At 34.4% G+C, this 25,228-nt stretch overlaps 5 protein-coding genes, 1 long non-coding RNA gene and 1 pseudogene across 7 annotated transcripts; 2 read left to right on the forward strand and 5 right to left on the reverse strand.

The window, feature by feature from the left end:
• Positions 1 to 242: 242 nt before the first annotated feature.
• LOC105639341 (mitochondrial 28S ribosomal protein S29-like protein) lies at positions 243 to 4,098 on the reverse strand. Its single transcript, XM_012223371.4, has 7 exons — positions 3,599 to 4,098; positions 3,346 to 3,512; positions 2,768 to 2,979; positions 2,019 to 2,273; positions 1,828 to 1,914; positions 1,306 to 1,478; positions 243 to 719 (listed from the first exon to the last, which is right to left on the reverse strand). Exons 1-7 carry the CDS (start codon positions 3,994 to 3,996, stop codon positions 608 to 610), a joined length of 1,404 nt encoding a protein of 467 aa, XP_012078761.1. The 5' UTR covers positions 3,997 to 4,098; the 3' UTR covers positions 243 to 607.
• A 1,558-nt stretch (positions 4,099 to 5,656) lies between these two features.
• Positions 5,657 to 6,983, reverse strand: LOC105639349 (peroxidase 65). The gene has a single exon (XM_012223383.4). The coding sequence runs from the start codon at positions 6,885 to 6,887 to the stop codon at positions 5,904 to 5,906; it is 984 nt and encodes a 327-aa protein (XP_012078773.1). The 5' UTR covers positions 6,888 to 6,983; the 3' UTR covers positions 5,657 to 5,903.
• Positions 6,984 to 9,068: 2,085 nt separating this feature from the next.
• On the reverse strand, positions 9,069 to 11,396 carry LOC149493923 (LURP-one-like protein (DUF567)). The gene is made up of 3 exons (XM_089725543.1): positions 10,879 to 11,396; positions 10,336 to 10,548; positions 9,069 to 9,290 (listed from the first exon to the last, which is right to left on the reverse strand). Exons 1-3 carry the CDS (start codon positions 11,089 to 11,091, stop codon positions 9,165 to 9,167), a joined length of 552 nt encoding a protein of 183 aa, XP_089581669.1. The 5' UTR covers positions 11,092 to 11,396; the 3' UTR covers positions 9,069 to 9,164.
• Positions 11,397 to 11,814: 418 nt separating this feature from the next.
• Positions 11,815 to 18,062, forward strand: LOC105639375 (ion channel CASTOR). Of its 2 annotated transcripts, none has more exons than XM_089726011.1 (12): positions 11,815 to 12,293; positions 12,387 to 12,458; positions 12,540 to 13,151; positions 13,459 to 13,641; positions 14,164 to 14,223; positions 14,315 to 14,518; positions 14,642 to 14,890; positions 15,401 to 15,499; positions 15,889 to 16,083; positions 16,220 to 16,312; positions 16,658 to 16,924; positions 17,678 to 18,062. In XM_089726011.1, the coding sequence occupies exons 1-12, from the start codon at positions 11,874 to 11,876 to the stop codon at positions 17,894 to 17,896; spliced, it is 2,673 nt and encodes an 890-aa protein (XP_089582137.1). In that variant the 5' UTR covers positions 11,815 to 11,873; the 3' UTR covers positions 17,897 to 18,062. The 2 variants fall into 2 exon arrangements, with proteins under 2 accessions (XP_089582137.1, XP_089582136.1); XM_089726010.1 differs by lacking the exon at positions 15,401 to 15,499 and adding an exon at positions 15,557 to 15,655.
• A 410-nt stretch (positions 18,063 to 18,472) lies between these two features.
• Positions 18,473 to 20,252, reverse strand: LOC149493924 (pentatricopeptide repeat-containing protein ELI1, chloroplastic pseudogene; annotated as a pseudogene).
• A 984-nt stretch (positions 20,253 to 21,236) lies between these two features.
• Positions 21,237 to 23,122, reverse strand: LOC149493925 (tetrahydroanabasine acetyltransferase-like). The gene has a single exon (XM_089725656.1). It carries the CDS (start codon positions 22,954 to 22,956, stop codon positions 21,421 to 21,423), a length of 1,536 nt encoding a protein of 511 aa, XP_089581782.1. The 5' UTR covers positions 22,957 to 23,122; the 3' UTR covers positions 21,237 to 21,420.
• A 900-nt stretch (positions 23,123 to 24,022) lies between these two features.
• Positions 24,023 to 25,050, forward strand: LOC149493926 (uncharacterized). Its single transcript, XR_016322678.1, has 2 exons — positions 24,023 to 24,393; positions 24,502 to 25,050. It is a non-coding gene; the product is annotated as an uncharacterized LOC149493926 (long non-coding RNA).
• Positions 25,051 to 25,228: the final 178 nt, after the last annotated feature.

A 25,228-nucleotide genomic window follows, 5' to 3' on the forward strand; every position in this document is an offset into this window, starting at 1 on the left:
TAACTAAAATTTTGATTCTTTTTTGTTCACTTCACTTCATAGTAGCTCTTCTTACGTGGCCTATCATGTTATTTTGGCACAAAGCCTTCCAATATATATATATATATATATATCAAAAGAAAAAAACTATATTTCTTCTAAACAATATCTAAAACAAAGTTTTTTCATAAAAAGAATTTAAACCCTAATACCAAATGGCTCTTATTAGATTGATGATACCCTGAAAGCATTCAAAGCCCGGATCAACTTAAAAGTTGATATCATAAAACACAAAACACAAAACAAACTACAGAGTAGCATTTGTGAGAGGTCATTACATAACCTAGGCATATAATCCAAGAACCATTATTACAAGTAAAGGAATCAATCTTCTATATTCAAAATACAAAATGCTAACTGATCTACATAGGGTACATACTCAGATTATAAATAAAATCTGGTTCAAGTAAATTGAGAAGTCAATAAAATTTCTCAGAAATCCATCTGCTAACCTCACTAGCTCCTTCAGGGCTTGAACAAAAAAGAAGAAAGTACCAACCGCTTGAGAAACAGTGGCAATAAGAATGAAAAATGTCTTTAAATATAACTCAATGTAGTATCTCTTATGTTACCGCATAAGAGGAACTAACCACCTCATTTCTGCACCATTTCCATTGGCCAAGTAAAACACTTTCTTCCAGTTTTCCTCTGAAAATGCTTCCCGTCGTACTAGTCTTTGCCTGCACATAACAATACAGAGAACTAAGTCAGAATAAAGCATTTAACGTTATTAGTTTATGCAGCATCACAAGATTTGCTTTTCATTTCGGAAAACTTTTTTAAGACAATGAACCTAAATGAAATGAATCCATTAATACATCTAGATGGATATCAAGAATAACAATGCTTAAGACATCAACTCGATACATTGCCAGTAATAAGACAGTCTTTGATAGATCATACTTTCATACCAAATTTAAAACTGAATTCAAAGTCCAATTATTTCTCTTCCACTAACTAGTGTATTTTGTACAATAATCATTTAGTGGCATAGAATCCAACACCTTCACACTTTGTTTACAAACAAACCCAAAAGGAAATCAATCATCATTGCCAGAAAAGCTTACAATGTCTTTGATTAACATGCCAAAAGAGCTATGACTAAATGTTCTTTTGTCAAATGAAACACCAGCTTGGTATCATAAGTCAATTTCAAATTAGCATCAATCATCCAGCAAGTACAAATTACTGCCTTGGAAAAACTGCAAGTTGGATGTCCTATATCAACAATGTGAAAATGGTTAATGTAATAATTCCCTAGCATACCTAAGGTAGTAATGGGAAACAGCAGCTGCTTCATCTAAACTGTAGCGGGGCAAATTGACACGAGCACCTGTGGGAACATCAGGCAAGTCTTGACGGAGTTTTCCGACTGCTGTTGAATGAGAAAAAGCACCCACCATCATGTCATCATGAGTCATGGACCTAAAAGCATTTACCTGCAAAACCAAAATAGCTTCTCATATAATGCACACCACCGACCTTTCACTTTGACTGTGCATTGATTATGAAGCAAGCAAATGAATAAAAAAAAAATTGAAGGAGAAACTAATCTTGAGAGCCAAATTCCCATGACATGAAGTAAGATGTCTCACGCCCTTAGAAGGCAAGTTCTCCTTAGAGTTATAGTCACAATGATGTTTATTTTAACAGAAATTTACAAAATATTGTTCATTAATAATAGTAAAATGAACAAGTTGCTGAAGTATTGTAAATGCTAAAATTTAATAGAGAGAACTCATACAAAATTCAATCAACAAATTGATTTAGATGAGAAGTTATCCTAACCGTTGCAAGTTCCCTGGCATGTATCGGTCGACAAGAACGACTAGTTACTGACTCTTCATACTCGCTGAATGTAAACCAGTTATTATACTGCAGAAAAGTAACAGAAACAAATATAGACATCCATCAATTTAGAATGCTTCTAATAGAATTCTAAAATTAACAAATAGAAAATATTCCAGAATCCATCTTACTTGATCAATTGCAATGAGGACAGGGATATCTTTCACAAGTGATAACTCTTTCCTTAAGCGAACTACAACTCCAACAGCTGCATGGGTGTGCTTGATTCCAATCTGAATCAAGTCATATAACGTTGAACCTTCAGGGACTGGCATGGACTCTACTCCCTTCATCCATCCAACACCGGCACCCTCTCCTAATGGAACAGGATCAGATATATGGCAGGGCAATTGCTTCAAGTGGGATTCATTGTACTTTACAAAATCCTGGAAGGATTCACCAGTGTGAAAAAAATGTGAATCCTAAGCATGAACCTTGTGCTTTTCAGGCAATATCAGATAGAGGAAAAAGGAGAGATTAAACATCTGTTTTTTTTCCTTTTGGTTTTTTCTTTGGATAATAGGGTTTCTAAGTGTGTGAGAATATGTATGGAGATAATTGCTGTTAACTGTATATTTATTGCAGCTATAGAGATGCTACATAAGTTGGGAAAAAAAAAATCTGCCGTGATAGATACAGTTTTCATCACCAAATCATAATTCACGCACAAGTTCCTAGAATGTCCGACATGGTTTTAATTCTTATTTGACTACTAAATTATGCATGTTGAGAATATAATAGGAGAAATATGGAACCTTCCTGTTCATTGTAAATACAATGGGGCAAAACCAAGGATATGGAGATTTGACAGCTCAACATAATATAACACAGTAAACTTGAACTGCATTAATTAAACAGTAAAAGGGTTAAACGTGCTTGCCTTGAGAATATTTGCAGCCTGAGCAGGCGTGTCCCAAAAACCAGTTTCTGGGTTTTTATAGAAAAACCCACCATGAGTCCATTCCCGTCCTTTAGGGACATAAAAAACTAGCCAACCCTCATCACGAGCCCAATGAACAAGCATTGCAAGTGTAATACTCTTCCCACAGCTAACAGGACCATCCAATACAATTTGCTTTCTCAGTTTTGGACCTGGAATAAAATAAAGGTTCAAAATTCTCAAATAATCATGATTCAACCTTAAGGTAAATAGTGTGCCAAAAACTTAGTACATAAAAGCTCAAGAGATTACGAGATTAGACAAGCAAACATAAATACTTCACTATATCATACTTTAATGATCCCATATCACACTTTACTATACCTTACTTTAATGTTCCCTCCCTACTTCCATCCAAACAAAGCGTAAAGAAAAAAGCAGCTAAAGTTCTTCTAATAATACTTAATTGCTCACATTAATAACAAATTCCAAAAGAATCAAAGAGTACATAGAGACTAATCAAAAAGCAGAAATGATTTCAGTAACTAATAAATTAAAAACGAAAAGAAAAGGCATACCTTTACCATCAGATGAACGTAAAGGAGGATCAACAATGCGTCTAAAATTGTCACGAAGATCCAAAAAACTCTGTCGAACAAGCAAAGCTCTTCTCATTGATTCCTCAAACTCCTTCACCATCCCCATTGGCAATCCTTCCGGTAAGACCCCATTCAGTCCCGCCTCACTTAGGCAAAAATCAATCCAATTCAGATTTATATATTATATATAAGCGTGTGCAAACATTATATGAGAGCTAAAAAAGAAAGAAACCTGAATTTGAAGTAAGTGCAGGTGTCTCTGCGACTGAGCTGAGAGAGTGAGGCAGTAGAAGTGAAGAGAGGGCGGCCGTTAGGGCCCACATCGAGAGAAGGGTTCTTTTCATCCTCAGCAAGTTGTCGGGCGCGCGTGGAACCGTCTTCGGAGAGGGCAGCGTCAAAATCGTCGGCGGGGGTTGATCCGGCGGCGGTTTCACCGGAAGATTTCTTTTTGGATTTTTGGTCACCTTTCTTGAATTTGGAGACATTAGCTTTGGCAGTTTTGGAAGAGAAGTAGTACAAGTGATTATGATTGAATGAAGATAAACAAGGAATCAGATAGTTGGGTTTGGGATTCCACTGAAGGCTTGATTGGGATTTTCTTATTGCGGCTCTGAACATATATGTCAACATCTCTCTCTCCCTCTTTTTCTCGTCGAGAGTTGATTCTGGAATTGTATAGCAGAGAGAGAGAGGGGTTTTGGGTTTTGAGTGCTGTAACACTGAAAAGATAAAAGGAGAGAGAAAGGAAATGTTTTATGAATTAGACTTGGGCCTTTCTCGCACTTGGTATTATGGGCCTATTTTCCTGCATTCTGTGGGTCCAGTAAATTTAATAACCATAATTAACATAAATAAAAATATGCAGATTAAAAGAAAAAGATAAATGATAATAATAATAATAATAATAATAATAATAATAATAATAACGAATAAGTTTTTAAATGACAATGTAGAATAACTCATCTAGACTCCGTCTATAGCTCAACTAGGGGTGGCCACAGTTCCGAAACCGGCGTTTCCGGTTCCAAAAAAACTGGAACCGGAATCGAATCGAAAAGTTCCGTTTCCGGTTCCGGTTTGGAACCGAACGGTTCTGGTTCCGATTTTGATTCCAGTATGGTGACCAAACCGACGGTTCCGATCAGTTTTTCGGCGAATCGCATAATTTTAAATTTTAAATTTTGAAGACCGATTTTAAAAAATATATATATTTGAACATAAAAAATTAAAAGATACACCTGAAAATTAAAAAAATACTTCAATTAAATTTATTTTTTTTAAAGACTTGAACATAATTATTTTTTTTAAAAAAAAATTTCAACTGAATTTATTTTTTGTTTAAAAAAGTTTGAACATAATTTTAAATTTTGAAGACCGGTTAAAAAAAAAATATTTGAACATAAAAAATTAAAAGATACACCTAAAAAATAAAAAAAAAATACTTCAATTAAATTTATTTTTTTAAAGACTTGAACATAATTAAGAGATTTCATAACAAAATTTAAAAAAAAAAAAAAAGAATCTGATAGTTTGGCTAGAACCGCCGGTTCGAACCGATGGTTCTAACCGGCCGGGGAACCGGCGGTCCCAATCCGGTTCCGACGGTTCCAGAAAATTTGGAACCGGAATCGAACCGAAATTTTCCGGTTCAGCCCGGTTCCGGTTCAGCCCGGTTCCGGTTACGGTTCCGGACCAGTTCGAACCGACGGTTCCGGTTCCCAGAACTGTAATATGGCCATCTCTAGCTCAACATATCAACTAAATCAATGAACATAAATTTTTTTATATAAAAGTATTCTGACAAGTCACTGAAAAAAAAAAGTAAAATATCATCGATTATTAAAAAATTTTTATTTTTATTGATTCGATCCATAGATTGACTCATATACTAATGCTTAAGAAAGATTATTTTATTTTACGAGGATCAGGAAATAATTATATTTAAAAGTTTTTCTCAAGACATTGACTCTCGATTCATCAAGGTAGATTCAAACTATATTGGGTCAGAATAGTTTATGATTTGCTAGTAAGAAGTTGTGGTTTCTTCTTGATTTACCAAAAACAATTTAATATTTTCCTTTCAAATATTATCACTTTTTAAATATTGCATACATAATATTTAGTTTTTTTTTCCTTAAAAACAATATATAATTCCCAACTATAAATTTTATTTATCATTCACATCTCATTAATAATTTATATAGAAATATAATAAAAATAACAATAATACTCAACAAAATGAAAATTTTCTGTTTCGGCTACAAAATTTTTTATAGATACATAACATATCTATACATAACATTCCTTAATTTCTTATATTAAAATAAAATGACAATAAGTACAATAAAAAACATAAAAATACATTTCTTTCTTATAAACTACAGTAACAGCAGCAGCAGCAACTTAAATGAACCAATATCATACCATAACCAACCAATTTAACTTAATTGTTTCTTATACGCTAAAGATTAACATAATTAATTAATTATAATCCCATTCTCATTAATATGCTTATAAATTAAAAAAAAAAAGAAAAATTAAGTATCAATAGAATTGAAGTGATCGCATCTGTGTCTGACCTCTCCTTTATCCCCAGTTTTGATCTGAAGAACACTTAGCTTCTCCATTGCTCGAGCAAAATCCACAAAAAACTGTGTCTGGTTCTTTGCATAAAGGTCAACAGCTGGCTTAGTCCTAGGGTCCTTAACAAGAATATGATCACTTGACAATAACCCTAATCCTCTAGGCAAGTTCTGGAAGTACATGTTGTCAAATTTGCTTGGTGTAAGAACATCATTAAACGCAGACATAGTTGTATCTATTGTATAATTAGCACATAAGGTCTTTAATGCAGCTGCATATTTAGGGTTAAAATCTGGATCTGTTGGTGTAGTATTGCTATAATTGTAAAGTCTTTCGGCAAACTCCTTGCAGTGGGAAAATCCAATGGTATGTGCACCCATTAAAGCAACCAATTCAGTTTCAGTAAACCCTTTTAGTTTAAACAAATTGATCATATGATCAAGAGTCATATTACTTCTTGGGACATGTTGTTCTGCGTCCGCTGCTTTAGAGATCAACCCATCTTTCCTCCCTAATTGCACTGTATAGAAAGGTCCACCAACCATAATAATAAGATCGCGGGTGGCTTGAGCAAGAATATCAGCACAAGAAACAATTTTAGGGCAGGTGAGTTCTAAAGCTGTTTTGGCTCTTACTACAACGTCAAAACCATCTCCAGGTAAGGAAAGATTGATCTCAGCGTCACGTTCAGCTACGTTAAATGTGTTAGAGGAAATAAGAACAGAGGCATCGCAACCTTCTACCATACAATCATGAAAAAACATACGTAAAGTGGCAGCTGCGGTCGTTGGAGTAGAGATCTGTTTGCTGGTGACAGTCTCGCGAACTATCTGTTGAAAGTTAGGGCAAGAGGTTTTGTAGTAATCGACAGAGAGTTCTTGTGATTGAGAGATAGGAAGGATGGAGAGAAAGAGAAAGAAAAGAATAGGAAAATCCATGAGAGAGAGAGAGGAAGGTGTTGGTGGGTTAGAGGGAGAAACCTTTTTTGCCTTCCTTTCTCAAAAATCTCCACAGAAGGGAAAATGATCACTTGAGGATCTAAGGGAAAGAGAAGATGGAGTTGTGGCTGAGAGAGGCTTTAGGAGAAGAAGGTTTGCTGTTGTTTATTTGCATGCTATTTTTATCAGTTTGTTTTTATGGGGTGGTGTGTAATATTTCTGATGTGTATATGGTTTTCTTGATCTTTAGAGCTTTGTGAGATGTGCTATTTTTTGCAGGGGTTAGAAATTCATAGGTATAGAATACAAGAGGAGAGAAAGCACAGAGAGCTATCCCATGCATGCATTAGCTTTGAAATTAATTAATTGGGATTGAATTGCATAGACCGAGTTTATCCGGATAAAAAAAATAGATATTTTGATTGAAACGAGAGTATTTCTAATTATACATCAAGGAAAAAAAAGAAAAATAAGAATATTTTTTTTAAAAAAAGAAAAGTAAGAATATTTTTTTAAAAAAATTCGCATTTACATAATTATTGCAGTTCAATTAACTAGTTATTTTCACATTCTTAATCAAATAAGGTAAAAATAATGCTAAAATAATTGTTGTTTTATGGAAAATATTTATCTACATTCAATGTATGCATCCACCACATCAAATTAATTAAAATATTTTTTTTTTCAAATGAAGGTATTTCCATCCATTCACTTGAAAAAAAAAAAAAAACATACTAACAATTTTTTTGACATCCTTTAGTGAATTGGCTTGATTGGCTTGGTGCAAAAGTGAATTCTCGCCGAGCATAAGTAAATCTCATTTATTGATTAGATGAACCCACATACGCTAGACATAGGTAAGTATTAATTTATCATTTTATCTTCTCTCTATCTATAAATTAATTGTGTAATAAAGAGTAATTTGGTCAAATTAATAAATATTTTAAGAAAAATGCTCAAATTGTCCCTTGAACTTGTATCAAATATTCAATTTATTTCATTTTGCACCTCTTTTTGCCAAAAAACTCATTAACTTGTAAAAATTGTATCAAATTACCATTTTTTTTATTCACTCAATCAATAAAAAAACTCACGTTGACCTCAACTTTTAAATCTTATTCTTCCAAACCTGCTTTTCCATTACCCATGGCAGCTCCGTAACTATTCATATAATTTTCATCAGATCTTCTCCTTTTAAAGAGTTGGTCAATAGCACCAATGGTCCTTCCAAGAAAAGCGAATAAGATAGGGAAGGTAGTAAGTAGAACGAAGGTTTACTTCCACTGCCTCCCATAGCCAAATGCATCATCTTTTAATATCATTTCCTGGCAACCAATAGTTCAAACATGATGATTGTACAAAATGACAGTCAAGAAAAGGAAAACGAAAAAATAAATCATAAAGCAGACAATATGTAACTGGTACTTGGCATCGTTGTCAATATATTGGGTCTGTATATATTTCATGGTTCATTTTAACCAACTCGATATCTCTTTATATATAAACATGACTATGCGCTCAAAAAACAGAAATGCTAACAAAAGAAGAAGAAGAAAATTATTAGTACATAAATTATATTTCATAAACATAACCCATAAATTAGTAGAAATTCGAAGAGAATGAAAAATAAAAAACGAGTGATAGACTTGCTAGATTTATCACAACCCTTTAGCCGGAAAAATTGCAGAAGTTTGAGATCAGATAAATCTTCATTGAAGACGAAATATTGAGAGCAATTACGTCCGTTTTCAGTTTATTCTTCTTCTTTGATCTCTCTTTCTTGGTGATTTAGAAATGGGTTGCTTCTCTATCCAAATCAATCAGAAGCGATAAATCGTTGCTTGGTATTCGTGATGTCACTGACGGAGGGGTACTGTAAGCTTTTTTAATTTTTTTTTTCTTATCGTCTAAGCAAGTCATTCTCATTATTCTCATTATGACACAGTTGAGTTTATGGCCCATCCAAGTAGAAAAATATGTTACATATTGATTATATTTCTTTTGGATGGGCCCTTATCTAAATATGAATTCCAAACTCGGCCCAATTTCAAGGTCAAGACCACAACTCATTCTGTACCACTTTTAAGGAATCTCTAAGAGTTTTATTCTGAGAACTTGGAACAGTCTGCTCTTACAAAGAAAAGTTACAAAGAGATAGCAAGTCATATGAAGAAACAAATGTATGCAGAATCATAAGGCATGTTATTATGATTTCTTGTTTCTTAAAAATACTTCCTACAAATAGATAGCTGTACATTGTATTTGATTGAAGTATCTTTATCCATATAAGAATATCACAACTAAAGCCACAACCAGCGCATGATCTATTGACCCAGGAAATATGGTTAGCCGAAATATACTCCTCCCAACAAAAATCTGGTGAAGGTTGTGCATGAGACTGGTCTGCATCAAAATGTAACAAAAGAACCTTTATTTGAAATCAGATACTGTTTAATTTAACAGGATGTTCTTACATGTTAAGCCTAGATAGAGAATCAAAGCTACACTAGACATCAAAGTTGCGGTTGTTTTCAGTTGAATATATATATATATATGTGTGTGTGTGTGTTAAAAAAATTCAAAAAGAAATGTAAGCCAACAATTTTCAGCAACCGACATGATAATTTCAGCATGGTTTCGGATATTCTCAAATTTCTGATTCAATTGGTTCAGATACTCAGATTGGATTATAAGTTTTCCTAACTGACAGGGTATCCAATCTGTTGCTAGCCAGACTGCAAGACATCTGAAAAAATGAATTAAGATTTAAGAAACACACACATATACATGAATGTGTTTTTTCCAGCACTTGCACAAAGCAGTTTTATCATCAGGATAAGAATTTGTTCTTGTTTTTAAAGTCAGTTTCAAGGTAGCTGCAGTGAGCAACAAATGATAAATACGATATTTTCATTTGGTTACTAAATAGGACTAGCTATTCAACAGCCATCAAATAACTATTCTTCACTAAATCTATGAAATTATTACACAAATCTGGTAGATAGCTATTCTATTTAATAAGTATTACACAGTTAAGAATATCTATCACATCTCATCTAATTTCACGCTATTCAATTGACCAATAAAAGTCTATTAAGCTCATTAAGAAGGATGTCTCAACACTCAAAGTTAAGTCTATTAAGCTCATTAAGAAGGATGTCTCAACACTCAAAGTTAAGTCTAAGCAAAATAATTTTCAATTGCTGATAATATTTATTTCATTCAATATAGAGCAATCTCAGTGGTAGCAGAGTAAACGAGCTGATCCAGCTCGAAAAAGTTCGAAAAGTTCGGTAAAATTGAGGCCGAGCTCAAGCTCAAAATTTTTTGAGTTGAACTTGAGCCTAAAATTTCCAAGCTTGTCGAGCTTTAAGTCTAGCATGGTCGAGCTCAGCTCGGCTCGTTTACACCCCTACTCAGAAGTAACGATAGTAGTTAACAATAGTACCTCGGCTACAATGGTGTTGCCTCCATAGATGACACAGGATCTCTGGAAGGGGAAACCTTTTACCTTGAAGTTAGAAGTTGATTCTCCTGAATTTTCTTTGACAAGACAGGCTTCTAACTCAGGTTTGAAAAACTTGTTTAGTGTTCTTTCCACTCTAAATATCATTTCCTTCTCCACCACATTACCCCCTTTAAAAACATGCCAACATCCATTCTGAAACAAAGAAGTACATCCCATTAAAACTGACATAATATACAAAGAATTGTAATGCAAAGGAATTGCATAAATTTACAAATCCGGGTTTCTCTGTTAGGCACAAATGAAAATTTATTTAGAATTCTACATCTTTAATTCTCTATGGAATTAGTTATTCTTGAATCAAATTCTACCAAAATAAATAAAATTTATAGACGAACTTTAAATATAACAAAGATACAACCTAATATTGTAATGAATTTCAATTACTTAAAAGAACTAATTAATAAAACAGTAATTAGCTAAATTAATCGCCGAAATCAAAATGAAAGAAAGAAAGTAACTTACATGCTGACGGTAAATGGAGAGCAGTAGAACACCCAACCGATCAAAAACTACCCAATTGTGAGATGATGAGTTTTTAGTGACCCTGAAAACTAAATTCCCCAAAGGATCAGCGAAGCCAATTTCACCGCGAGAAAGGCCTTCGTGTTTCTTAGAGACGAAGAGGTCGATTGGGATTGGAGCAGGAGATGGATAAATAGGAGCCGAAGTAGCCATATACAAGGAGGGGAAAAAACCCAATATATGAAATAGGCAAATTCACAGAAAACGCAAAGAAAGGATGGAATTTTCTTTCTTTGACAGCAGCAGTATTTTGAAAATTGAAAAGCAACTGATATAGTCTCGAAATTGATAAGTCGGCGAACTTCGTTTGAAGAAGACAAGAAAGGGGACGCGGTTGTCGGTTACGTCGGAATCGGTAAAGCAAAGCGGAGATGTCAATGGACTCTAGTCGCGCTTTTGGGTGGGCTATTAATTGCTAGTTCTTAGTTTCTTCCATTGGTAAAGCACGTAAGCTATTATTTTGGGAAAGCTGCCATTTAATCCCTTTATTTTATCAAATTGACTATTTTATCCTCTATTTCAGAGAATTAATTAAAAAGTACCATGTTTAATTCCATCCAGCTATAAAGTCTTTCGTCGTGAAATATTGCATTTTTAATCCATAATGATCTTATAGATTTTTTTTTTCTAAATAAATTTATAATAAATTTAAATTCAAGACTTTTCACGTGTCACGATCAAAATGGTAACTAGACTTATATTTATTAGGCATTAGCTCTTAGCCATTGTCTAAGTTGACTTCCATTTACATTACAAAAGTTTTACAAATTAAAGAACTTGTATATATAATATTTATATATATAAATATAATGTGATTAATAATAATTATATTTTATAAAATAATTAAATACCAAGCTTAGCTGGTCTTAACACCAGAATGAAAAGTTTCATTGACTTACTAAAAATAGCCCCTAAAATTTCTCAAATCCCCAACTATGTCCCTTGATCAGGACTCATCACCAGCACCACATCCTTCTTCGAGCAGGGACTGGTTCTTCCCTTCGCCTTCCTTCATCCACCATCATCATCCTCCTAAAACTCCAAAATATCATCGCAGGTTCTCCACAGCCCCCAGACTCTCACATCATGTCTCTTCCGATTCCAAAACATCGTCGTTTTCGACGCCCGTTTCTGCTTCCGTTTCTAACACTTACGGAGATCGTAAGTATGCTAGGCTTCGTCGACGAGTTGAGTTCCCCCGCCGTACTGACAATTCTTCGAAACAAGAACACGAGGATGCCGTTTCGTTACGGAAATTTGACGTCTCAGCAGAGAGAAAATCGTCTAGTGACAGGAATGTTTTATTTACAGGTCATCGGCTTAGAGTTCGGTGGCAGATGGCCATTTCAGCCGCGGTTAGTCCTCTCTCTGTACACGCGCTCTCTTTTTTTTTACCAAGTGTTTGGTCAGTTTTGCTCAAGTGACAGCTGTTTGGTTGTTGATTGCAGATAGTGATCACCGCACTCGCTTCCTTAGTACACAAAAATTTCTCTTTAAACAATCAAGTAATTGAATTGCAGGTAATTGGTATTTCAGTTCAAGTTCTAAAGCCTATTTACCATTTTATATCATGCTAATAGAAACTTGTTTTCGGATCGCAGGACCAAATTTCAAAACTACATTTTAAGTTACAAGCTTGCAACTTGTTATCTCATTTAGATTATAGTGATTCAATTCCACCGGAGGAAATTGATGATAAGCATACTGAAGGCCTAAAACATTTGGCTCTTATTTTCTCGCTTACCCTATTATCCATTCCTGTTTTTATGTTCAAGTACATTGATTTTGTATCTAAATCAAGATTATCAGATAATATTTCAGAAGAAGTTTCTTTAAACAAGATGATTGAATATCGGGTGGATGTCTTTTTATCAGTCCATCCATATGCTAAACCACTAGCATTGCTAATTGCCACTCTGCTACTTATCGGCCTTGGTGGCTTCGCACTTTTTGGTGTGACAGATGATAGTTTAGTCGATTCTCTTTGGTTATCTTGGACTTTTATTGCTGACTCAGGAAATCATGCGAACTCGGAAGGTATTGGTCCCAGGCTGGTTTCTGTTTCCATTAGCTTTGGTGGGATGCTTATTTTTGCAATGATGCTTGGACTTGTATCTGATGCAATTTCGGAGAAGTTTGATTCCCTGCGTAAAGGAAGAAGTGAGGTGGTTGAGCAAAACCACACCCTGATTCTTGGATGGAGTGATAAATTGGTGAGGTTCTGAATCAATGGTTTGCCAATGCCAAATACTCTTATCTTATTATGCTTTCTTTCACCTTTGTGGAATATTTCCTAATCACATTATATTATTTAGTTTTAGTTGATAATTGATACAAAGGTGCTATCTATTCAGTAACGAATCATGTTCTTTCCTTCTAATAAACGAGCTATCATTCTTCAAAGTCAATGCCAGTATGGTACTATTTATCCTTAAATATCAGAATTTTAGCAGACATTCTATGAGAACTTTAGAAGCAAAAGTTGTGGCATCCTTTTGTAAATGTTTTATCTTAAACCAGGGATCACTACTGAACCAGCTTGCCATAGCCAATGAGAGTTTGGGTGGAGGAATTGTTGTAGTGATGGCTGAAAGAGACAAAGAAGAGATGGAAATGGACATTGCTAAAATGGAGTTTGACTTTAAAGGAACTAAAGTCATATGCAGAAGTGGAAGCCCTTTGATTCTTGCTGACCTGAAAAAGGTATGCATACTGCCTGGGTTAGTTCTTGTGGATGGTGAAGTATTGATATATCCTCTGTTAGAATTCTGTCTAGCTGGATAAACTTTACCTTCTTGAAGAGTTGAAACTTTAATGAATTGAATGAATTTGATGTTAACCAAAAATGGTATAAGTTGTAGAGGAGCCCGACTCTATATTTGTTTTGTTCAGTTTCAGGCTATCCAAGGGGATTCATTGCATACTGAATTTGCCTGGATTCCTGTGGTTTCCATATTTCCTGTAATTAAATCCATGCAAGTTATTGTTTTACGTACACTAGTATATTCCTTATCTTCTTTTGACATTTGTTAGAATTGCATGGTGCACCCTGACTGTGCTCACCCGGGTGCATCCTTTGAGCTGTTGCAAGCTAGCATTTTTTTTTTTTTTTTGGTAGCAAAAGGTGGTAAGTGATGATGGGATTTTCTACTTATTGTGAATGATGATTTAGCATTGTTCTGTTTGTTGCCTTTCTCATTTTGCTGACACCATTAAAGTTTCCAGGTGTCAGTCTCCAAGGCCCGTGCAATAATTGTCCTTGCAGATGATGGGAATGCTGACCAGGTAGACTAGAGTGAACAGACTCCTGTGCTTCTATGTTCTCATTTGATATTGCATATGTTGGTTATTGTAACTCCTTTATGGTTTTTTGCAGAGTGATGCTCGTGCGTTAAGAACAGTCTTAAGTTTAACAGGAGTAAAAGAAGGGTTGAGAGGGCACATTGTGGTTGAACTTAGTGACCTTGACAACGAGGTCCTTGTAAAACTTGTTGGTGGAGATCTTGTTGAAACTGTGGTAGCTCATGATGTTATTGGCCGGTTGATGATTCAATGTGCTCGGCAACCAGGACTTGCACAGGTTATCCTATAATCGCATTTTATTAGAATCAGTGCAAGCGTCATTCTTTACTTTTTGTTGTTGTCTCGTGAACAACTTTCCTGCTGGTTCATAGTTGTGATGATTATGGACTGACTATGACAGATCTGGGAAGACATCCTTGGCTTTGAAAATTGCGAGTTTTACATCAAAAGATGGCCACAATTGGATGGTGTGCAATTTGAAGATGTATTAATCAGTTTTCCTGATGCCATACCTTGTGGGGTCAAGGTTGCATCTTGTGGTGGTAAGATTATGCTGAATCCTGATGACTCATATGTTCTGCAAGAAGGCGATGAAGTGCTTGTTATAGCAGAAGATGATGATACATATGCTCCAGCTACATTACCTACGGTGCTTTCATTCTCCTTTAGAATATCAAGATTTCAAAGAGATTGGTTGTCCTTTTGATTCTTTTTGAAGCTTTTCTATTGTTGGAGAGAGAGAGATGTGCAGGTTTCGTGTTTTGGCAATTTATGTTACTGCCTCAAACATTCTAAGATTCCTTGCTGATGTGTTGTTGCATGGGGCCTGTGTTTTGTGTCTGATTCGTCTATTGTTGACACTGCTATAGCTATACTGTTGGACCTGCACAGTGATGATCTTTGTTCTTATAACTATGGCATGCTAAAATACAATAATAAGGATGTATCTTTTGATTTTGATATGATGTAAATGGGGTTATAAAATAAAGAAGGGAAAGAAAGGAAAAAAAAAATAAAAATAAAAAACAGTACTGAGGCCCCATTTGTGGTAAACGAACTGTTCCCATATGTGCAAATTAGTATGATACCTTCAGTGGAATTTAAGAGGGGCATAGTATAATTAAAAAACTTACATGATATAATCAATTTCACCATTCAGGTCAATGAGGCATCATTCATACATATTGCCCGACCACCAAGAAAGCCACAGAAGATTCTACTTTGTGGATGGAGGAGGGACATAGATGATATGATTGTGGTAAGTTCTTTCTATTGAAGCCCCTAATTCTTTCTTTTCTGCGTCTGAATGCTGCAGGTATGGAGAGGAAGTCTACCCAAAGACTTCATTATTCCAAGGTCTGCAGAAAGGATACTTTTTTGTGGTTGGCGGCGAGATATGGAAGATATGATTATGGTAATCCTACAAGGATACAGCAATCATAGTCCCAGAACTCCTTGGGTGCAACTAAGTGGTTGTAGATATTTCAAAGTGTCTCTTTGTTGTGACCAAGTTTGACCTTTTATTTATACTAAGTTTCTACACTTTAAACTTACTTTCTACTTGTAGGATGAAGAGCTCGCTCATTTTTCTGTCTCTTTCTTTCTTCCTCATGCTAATAGTGCTGCTTACTGATCAATGTTTGTAAGGTATTGGATGCCTTTCTAGCACCTGGATCAGAGCTTTGGATGTTCAATGATGTTCCTGAAAATGAGAGGGAAAGAAAGCTTATTGATGGTGGCCTGGATCTCAGCAGGTTGGTGAATATATCATTGGTTAATAGAGAGGGAAATGCTGTCATACGGCGCCACCTGGAGAGCCTTCCCTTGGAATCTTTTGATTCTGTAAGTGGCTTAAGATTCAAAATAAACTGCAAAATGGTGGATTTGTGGAGGATATTTGTATATGGCGACCATTTTTTAAATATAAAGTTATCATTTCTTAGTTAACTGAGTTTTGATGCGGCAACTGGTTATGCAGATCTTAATTTTGGCTGACGAGTCAGTAGAAGATTCAGCTATTCAAGCTGATTCCAGATCTCTAGCTACATTACTTTTGATTCGTGATATTCAGGTGCCTTAAACATCTCTGACTAAAATTTAGTGATTATGACTTTGCATTATATATTAGTGAATTAGTTAGAACTATTCTTGTTACTATTGGTCGATGACTGCTTGTTTCCAACTATGGGAAAAATCAGCTTCGGAATGGCCAATTTGTTCTTTCCTCAAAACACGAGGTCAATCCTCCATCAATATAAATAAAAAGCTGAAAGGGATATTATGAATTCCACTTTGAACCCAAGGGGAAAAAAATATCCACTTACAATTTAAAGGATTATCTATTGCTTGTGAGACTTATCTGTGTCTCATCCGTCATAAATCATAATCACTTGTTCTGGTTTTATGCTTCTTGCAGGCAAAGCGCCTACCATATAGAGAAACTATGGTAACCCAAGTTCACAGAGGAAGCTTCTCACAAGGCTCTTGGATTGGGGAGATGCAACAGGCTTCAGATAAATCAGTAATAATCAGTGAAATTCTGGACCCCAGGACTAAAAATCTGTTATCCATGTCAAAAATCAGTGATTATGTTTTATCAAATGAGCTTGTGAGCATGGCGCTGGCCATGGTTGCAGAGGATCGACAAATAAATGATGTGTTGGAAGAGCTCTTTGCAGAGGAGGTAATGCTTCCATTTTGAGAAATTCTGAAATTGATTTTGCATTTTTTGATAAAGCCAATTTTTTAAGGCATTGTAAGCTTACAAAATTGCTTACAGCTACAGCTCTTTTTTTTGTTGGGTCTGCTGTTTCATAGGCTATTGCCAATAGATACAAGTGATAAATTTTTCTTGGCCTATCAAGATATCTTACCTTGAACTTTGCTCGAATTTGTAATTTAATATTCTTTATTTTTTGGCAGTTGAACTCTATCGCATATTTTAGTTGAAATAGACCTCAAGTCAAAAACTGAGGAAATTACAAGGCTCATCTTTCCTAGCTGGCAGGAGAAAAAGAGTGATAATAGTAGTAATAATAATAAAAAAAAAGAAAGTGGATCCCATGGGTTCAAGTAAATTCATGTTATTCTAACTTGTGAGATCCACTCATTTATTTATTTTTGTTCTTTTTCTCTTGCCAGATGGAGAAAATTCCCCAATTCTTGATTTGATGTACAATTGCAATTAAGTTGTGCAATTAGGTTTCAATTACCCGAAAATAAGCATTAGGGTAGAATTCCATTCATGCAAAATTGTGTAAAATGATTATATTCATTAGGGCTTTTTTTTCTATGCTTACCTCAAATGCATGCCTTTGGTAAAAGTTAGGTAAATGGCTCTCTTTCCTTTATTATTTTTGGCTTAAGGCCACAATTTTTATCAATATTTACTAATGAATCAGTTCATTCCTGATGGATTTCTGTTTTCATTCTTTAGGGAAATGAGTTGCAGATAAGGCAAGCAGATCTCTACCTTCGTGATGGTGAGGAATTAAGCTTCTATGAAATAATCTTGCGAGCCCGGCAGAGGAGAGAGATTGTCATTGGTTACCGTTTTGCTAATGCTGAAAGAGCTGTTGTCAATCCACCAGCTAAAAGTGAGAAAAAGAAGTGGTCACTAAAAGATGTTTTTGTGGTGATTGCAGAGAAGGAATGAGCAATTCTGTTCTTCAGTCGCGCTAAGCAGAATAGCTTGACAGTAGGATGGAAATCGGGCTAAAAATTTTTACCATAATACCATGAGTGTACATATGTAATGTAAATTCAGGTCAAAATTTGGTTGGTTTTAATACTTTTATAGCATTACTTCTTCAATTTCATTAGTCTTTTTTCTTTTTTCTTTTTTTTATTCCATTCATAGTTTACTTTCACTTGGATTAGACTCATTAGCTTGGTATAGAAGTATGTTTTCATGGAAAAGAAAGACTAGAAACAGTTATGGAAAATAAAAAAAACAGGTTTCTACAGCTATGATATATTTTCGGTAAAATTAGTTATTTTGGTAGTTGTGAACTGTTTTAATAACATTTAGTCGTTTGAATAATTAGTTTGAGTAGTTAGTAGTCGCTTTTTATAAAAAGTTAAAAGCTAAAAGCTAAATATTATAAATATTAATATTTTATAAGTATTTTAATCTTTACAAATTAGTTTAAATATTATGTTATCAACCACTTAGTCAAAATGTTAAAAGCTACTTAAACATCTATATTTAACCTTGGATTTATATAGTGTGAAGATTTTCATTGCCGTGATGCTTCTATTACCTTTCACCAATGGTTTCTACAAGAGCAATATCCATTTTTGAAATGGTGAAATCGGTTAGAATCTCTTGCAATGATCTCCCTACCTTCAATTTTTGAAATCAATGCTGTTGCTTCATGGCAATCTATACACACTCTAAGATTCTTAACAATCATAATAGGAGTCCCCGGAGATGTACTAATTAACCCAAGTCCAATAGCCAATTTCTCACTGTGACCTAGAACTATTTCTTCTTTTGTATCACTATCTACATTTTGCATGACCATGCTTGTGTTAGGCAAATACCCAATCTGTTTCATCTTTTCAACAAGATTTTGCAGGTAACTATAGATTTTTTGGCTAAGAGGATGCGACTTATCTCCTGATTGAAAGCTATGAACTTTTTTATTAATCTCGATCCATGTTCGAGCCTTCTCTTTTCTTATTCCTCTATTTAGCATCAATCTTCTTATATTTGCTACACTCTCCAAGTCCCCTATAAGTCCATAGAAGTTGGAAAGCAACATGTAAGCCCCAGCTTCTTGAGGCTCTAATTCAAGTAACCTTTTCCCAGCAATCCTTGCTAGCTCTATGTTCATGTGAGAGCAACAAGAGCTAAGAAATGCGGTCAAGAGCCTTGCATCTGGTTTTATTGGCATATTTTCAATAAAACTATAGGCATCATTGAGGCAACCGGCCCGAGCAAGTAGATCCACCATGCATGTATAATGCTCCATAATAGGTGTTAGAGAGTACTTATATACCATTGTATTAAACACCCTCCACCCTTCATGTACTAATCTTGCGTGACTGCATGCATACAAGGCACCTAAGAAGGTGATCTTGTTTGGCACAACACCATATCTTTCCATTGCATCAAATGCCATAAGAGCTTCAGTTCCTTGTCCATTTTTTCCATAACCCGCAATCAAAGAAGTCCAAGAAACCACATTCTTAATGCTTATATGCTTAAAACACAAACATGCATCCTCCATACACCCACATTTAGCATACATGTCAACCATTGCATTTGCAACAGGTAAATATAAATCAAACCCATAATTAATCACCAACCCATGAATCTGTCTACCGTTAACCAGAGCTGCAAAATCAGCACAAATAGAAAGAACAGTCACCACAGTAATAACATCAATTTTTGCTCCTTCTAACCTCATTCTCTCAAAGAAAAACAACGCAGAACTCTTTTCTGAATTTTGAGCAAGCCCTGAAATCAAAGAATTCCAAGATCCCTCATCACGTTCATCCATGTTATTAAACATGTCAATTGCCTTTGATGTCAAATGACACCGGCACAGCGCAGAAATCATACTGTTGGTAGCCACAACATCTCTTTCAGGCATTTCAACAAACACATTATAAGCTTTTCTAATATCATTGCATTTCGAGTACATATCAAGAAGGGAAGTCATTAAAATCACGTCTCTATTGAACCCATGTTTAAGCAGCAAGCAGTGAGCTTGTTTTCCTTCCTCTAAAGCAGCAAGTTTGCCACAGGCTCTTAGGACAGGGGAGAGAATGAATTCTGTGTATTTGAGCCCTCTCTTTTGGAGCTCACAAAATAAAGTAATGGCATATCGGCTTTTCCCTCTGTTTACTAGTGAGGTGATCGTCTTAACGCAGGACAAATTCATACTTCAGACAAAATTAAGTAATGAATAATGTTAGTTCTTCCTCTGTTTGATATATACTAATTAATTGAAATTATTATTTGATACAGATGAGCTGGTGTTTGAGAATCAAATGCTTAAGATGAGAGGCCTAGTGTATAGAATATAATGTATTTTCCAATTTTACTCTATTTTGATTTTTTTTTTTTTATCAATTTTATTCTAATTTTGACTTAATTGCAAACAGAGATGAAATTGTAAATTAAAAAAATATTTTTATCCCTTTCGAGTATAATGTCTTATCATTTAATTGATGGCTTGTGAAAGCAATTTTCACACTGCAACTGTAATAAAATTTATAATTTTATAGTTCTGAAAAGAAATCTCAATAACATGAGATGATCATCTCAAGGGATAACACTAATTGAATATTTGTCATCAGTTAAGAAATCCGTTCTCTGTCGTCTATATATAAATTGAGTTGGTGAAGAATATATATATATATATATATGTTTTGATACAAAATCAAAAGGTTCAAATTCAGAAATTTCAACTCAAGAATCATAATCAAGTCGAATGTGAAATGATTAAAGGTTTTGTTGGTATTAATGATTTGAATCTCCTCAAACCATGAAAATGTTTATTAATTTAGTTTTTTTTTTAAATCACTGATGTCCGGATCTCATTATCAGAGACCGACTAATCCAACTCGTTGCTTAATCACAATTAAGATCCTCCTACAGGTGTCTTTAGTGAGGATCGACTCGAGAGCTTTTCCCACTTGTCTCGCCTACGTTGCCAACTGAGCTACAACCCATAAATTTATTAATCAATTATTCAAAGTGAAAAATTTATCTCATCTTATATCATTAGTCTTATTATTTAGTCTCATTTATTCTCTTACCACATAAAAAAAAAAGTTGATTATTATTATTATTATTTTGGTGCATTAGAGCTTTTTCTTAGCTTTTAATGGATTTGTATATATATTATGTTCGGATTAATACCAAATCTATAAAAATAACGAACAATCAACATTTATCAACTAATAACTATTGCCGTGAATTGTTAAATCAACTATACGCCTAATAAAACACTGGGTCATGATCAAGAATTCACCATTTAAAGTAAAATAAAAAAATATATATATAACAAAGACATACACTCTTAATTTTATTCAAGTTGCCACTGAAAGATGAAATAAAATAATATAAAGCATTCATTTGTAACTTAATTCAAAATATATGACATTTGATGAACAGATACAAATAACAGGAAACAGAACCTTTTTTTTGTCACCAATATATGTATATTAGGGAAAATGATCATCAGTTTCATCTCCGAACTTCAAGAGAGCATCCATCTCTTCCTTGAACTTAGGCATGGCAGCTCTTGGGAGAGAAACAAGAACTCTAACCCCACCTTTCATGGAAGGATCCAAATTACAAGGAGGCAAGAAAATACACAAAGCCACATAACCAAACATATTCCAAGGCACTGGAATTATATTCACTGCACCTTTCCAACCAAAATCAATTTCTTCCAGTAAACCCAATTGTCTCCAATCTGTCAAAACCATAGTTGCTCCGGTACCACCCTCAATCTTTATATTTAGCTCTACCATCTTCTCCATTGTCTCTATATGACTCCAAATGTAATTTTCGTTAGAAGCTATTTTCTTGCTTTCTTTTATAAGTTTCACGACCCTAGAAAGTGGCCCTTCATTTAGGTCCCTACCCATTAATTCTACATGTGAAGGAGAAATAGCATTCCCATAATATCCACTAGGTAAAGGTGGATTATGTAAAAGATGCCTTATTCCCATAGTTAAGAAGAACATAGTTTTCTCATTTGGGTTAAACATAAAAGCTCTGAATCTTGCTCTCCAAATATAAGCACCAAGAACTTCAAGCGTAGTGAAACTTTCTTTCAGTGTTTCTTCTTCATTATTATTATTCCTAGTATATTCCTTCTTTAGGTTAATTTTCAGTTTTCTTATACTTTCACTATTCACATTAAAACATTCATGCAAAATGTCTGTAGTTGGTAAATATGGTGATTTTGCTAAATGGGACTTGTCCATTAGGAATTGGAGAGGCTCTTTGTTAGGTTTACCTACCAATATTTCTCTTTTCCATACTGGTTTAACTGTAGGCTCAGTTTTTCCACTTGCAAGTTCAGCCATGGCAGTAAAGAACTGAGCTGCACCAAACCCATCACAGACTGAGTGTGACAAGCCCATTCCAATCGTAAAACCCCCACAAGAAAATTTAGTCACTTGAAATACAAGAGGGTGATAGCCAAAATCATTCTCTGATGGAAAATCAAAAACAAACCTTTTTGCAATTTCAACATCAATACCATCAAAATAATTAAGAGAAGAAAGTTGAATATTGGCATTTGCTTCTAAAAATGGAACACCATCTCCATTGCAAGTCATAACAAGTCTTCCATTACTTCCCCTCTTAAGCTTCCCAGCCAAAGGATAGTAATGCACTAGAACCTTAGAAATAGCTTCTTTAATCACACTTGCGGGGTCAGAGTTTCCCTGAAAATTAAATTTTGATGCAAGATCATGGCCATTTAAATTGCCATTAGAGACAAAACTAGGTTTTGCTTTATACACATAAATGCTTTGACACAGAATTTCAAGATTTTGGTCATTATCAATAGTAGAAAAAGAAAGAACCTCAAAAGGGTTAGGTTTGTCTGGTTTAACAAGAACAACCTCTTTTTTTTCAAGAGAAAAAGGAATTTCAAAAGTGGTAGGTTTATCTGGTTTAACAAGAACAACCTCTTTCTTTTCAAGAGAAAAAGGAATACTGTTACTCGTATGGTAGGTTTCCATGGAAGAAGAAGGTAAAAGAAGGGGCAATCAATGAAAATATAACCAGTCTATAATAATTGAAAAGGCAGTGTGAAACTAAATCTTGGGAATGAGTTGATTTATATAGAGAAAGCATTTGTTCTTATCCATCCACTATCAAGAAGTGATCATAATACTAAAAGGGCCCAGTTTCCGAGATTTTCAAAGAATATTGTTAAATAGATTTTGACTTGTGGTGGTAGGTGAGAAACAAATCATGACTTGGAAGGCTTACCGCGAATTTCTAGCTTTTTGGATATGGGTACCTTGTAAGCAAGTAAGCAGCTACTTGAGCAGATTTTTAAATGTAAAGCAACCTTAAATGACAATAGTTTATAGATAATATATCAACTGTTAGCACAGAAAGAACAATAGGTTGGATAAATTAGTACATCTACTTTTATATTTTATACATATAATTAATTCGAGCAAGAGGTGTCATATTTTGAGTTAAATCTCATGAATTACTCTAAGTTTTAAACCTCTAGCCTTATACGCAAAGTATAACTAAATAGTATTCAAGTAATACCATTCAATACTAACGACTCTAACCTTTGAATCTCCACGAACAGAGGGAGGGAGAGGCCAGGGGTGACCCCGTCTCCTCAGCAAAAATTTTTCTCAAAAATTCACCTCTAAATTTCTAAAAATTTTCAATTTTGTCTTTTAAAATAGTGTACTTTTTTTAATTTAACCCCTCCTGAGTTTTGAAAGAATCTTTTCGGCCGCTTTGTCTTCAATCATGGCTCCATTGCTGAATCTCATGATCTTGCATGTAAATTTAGCACTAAGTGGTATTCAACTAATATCTTGTAAAAGTAACAACTTCAAGCTTTGCGCTTGTAGGTAAAATTTTCGTCTGGAGATACTCGGATTCAACCAACCATTGTTTATTTATAATTATTTATTGTGCTTAAGAATGTTATTTTTTTCCACCTATTCTATAATAGAAAATGAAAAATAAACTTGCACTATACTGTTCTACGGTTGCCGCTTGTTCTGCGGCTGTAAGAAAGCGCGTGTTCAGATGATGTATGGTTTACAGCAACAAGGCACAATATATTTAGTGGAGAAATATAGGTAGAGAGATGCAAAATTAATGCTTCCCACTACTATATTATATGATAGTGTTTGAGTACAAGTCCAGATATTTTTTTACAAGAAAAGATTATATGTATCTATAGAGACTTCTTACCAGACATTTATAATATATACATAAGACCAATGTTTTCCTACTCCACAGCAAAATCCCTCCAATTCTTTATTAAAACTTATCTATAATTTTTTTTTTAAATGTGATTCATTAATAATAAGCATTAGGGTAGAATTCCATTCATGCAAAATTGTGTAAAATGATTATACTCATTTGGCCTTTTTTTTCTATTCTTACCTCAAATGCATGCCTTTGGTAAAAGTTAGGTAAATGGCTCTCTTTCCTTTATTATTTTTGGCTTAAGGCCACAATTTTTATCAATATTTACTAATGAATCAGTTCATTCCTGATGGATTTCTGTTTTCATTCTTTAGGAAAATGAGTTGCAGATAAGGCAAGCAGATCTCTACCTTCGTGATGGTGAGGAATTAAGCTTCGATGAAATAATCTTGCGAGCCCGGCAGAGGAGAGAGATTGTCATTGGTTACCGTTTTGCTAATGCTGAAAGAGCTGTTGTCAATCCACCAGCCAAAAGTGAGAAAAAGAAGTGGTCACTAAAAGATGTTTTTGTGGTGATTGCAGAGAAGGAATGAGCAATTCTGTTCTTCAGTCGCGCTAACCAGAATAGCTTGACAGTACGATGGAAATTGGGCAAAAAATTTTTACCATAATACCAAGAGTGTACATATGTATTGTAAATTCAGGTCAAAATTTGGTTGGTTGTAATACTTTTATAGCATTACTTCATCAATTTCATTAGGTTTTTTTCTTTTTTTTTTTTTTTTAATCCATTCATAGTTTACTTTCACTTGGATTAGACTCATTAGATTGATATAGAAGTATATTTTCATGGAAAAGAAAGACAAGGAACAGTAATGGAAAAAAGAAAAAAGGTTTCTACAGTTAAGATCTATTCGGTAAAATTAATTATTTTGGTAGTTGATAGTTGTTTTAAAAGCATTTAGCCGTTTGAGTAGTTAGTAGTAGCTTTGGTAGTTGTTAGCTGTTTTAGTAGCATTTAGTTGTTTAAGTAATTAGTTTGAGTAGTTAGAAGTAGCTTTTTATAAAAAGCTAAAAGTTAAATATTATAAGGATTAACCT

This window comes from Jatropha curcas, chromosome 9 (genome assembly GCF_041381405.1).
Source record: "Jatropha curcas cultivar XTBG-Jc1 chromosome 9, XTBG_Jcur_1.0, whole genome shotgun sequence".
NCBI classification, from domain to species: domain Eukaryota; kingdom Viridiplantae; phylum Streptophyta; class Magnoliopsida; order Malpighiales; family Euphorbiaceae; genus Jatropha; species Jatropha curcas.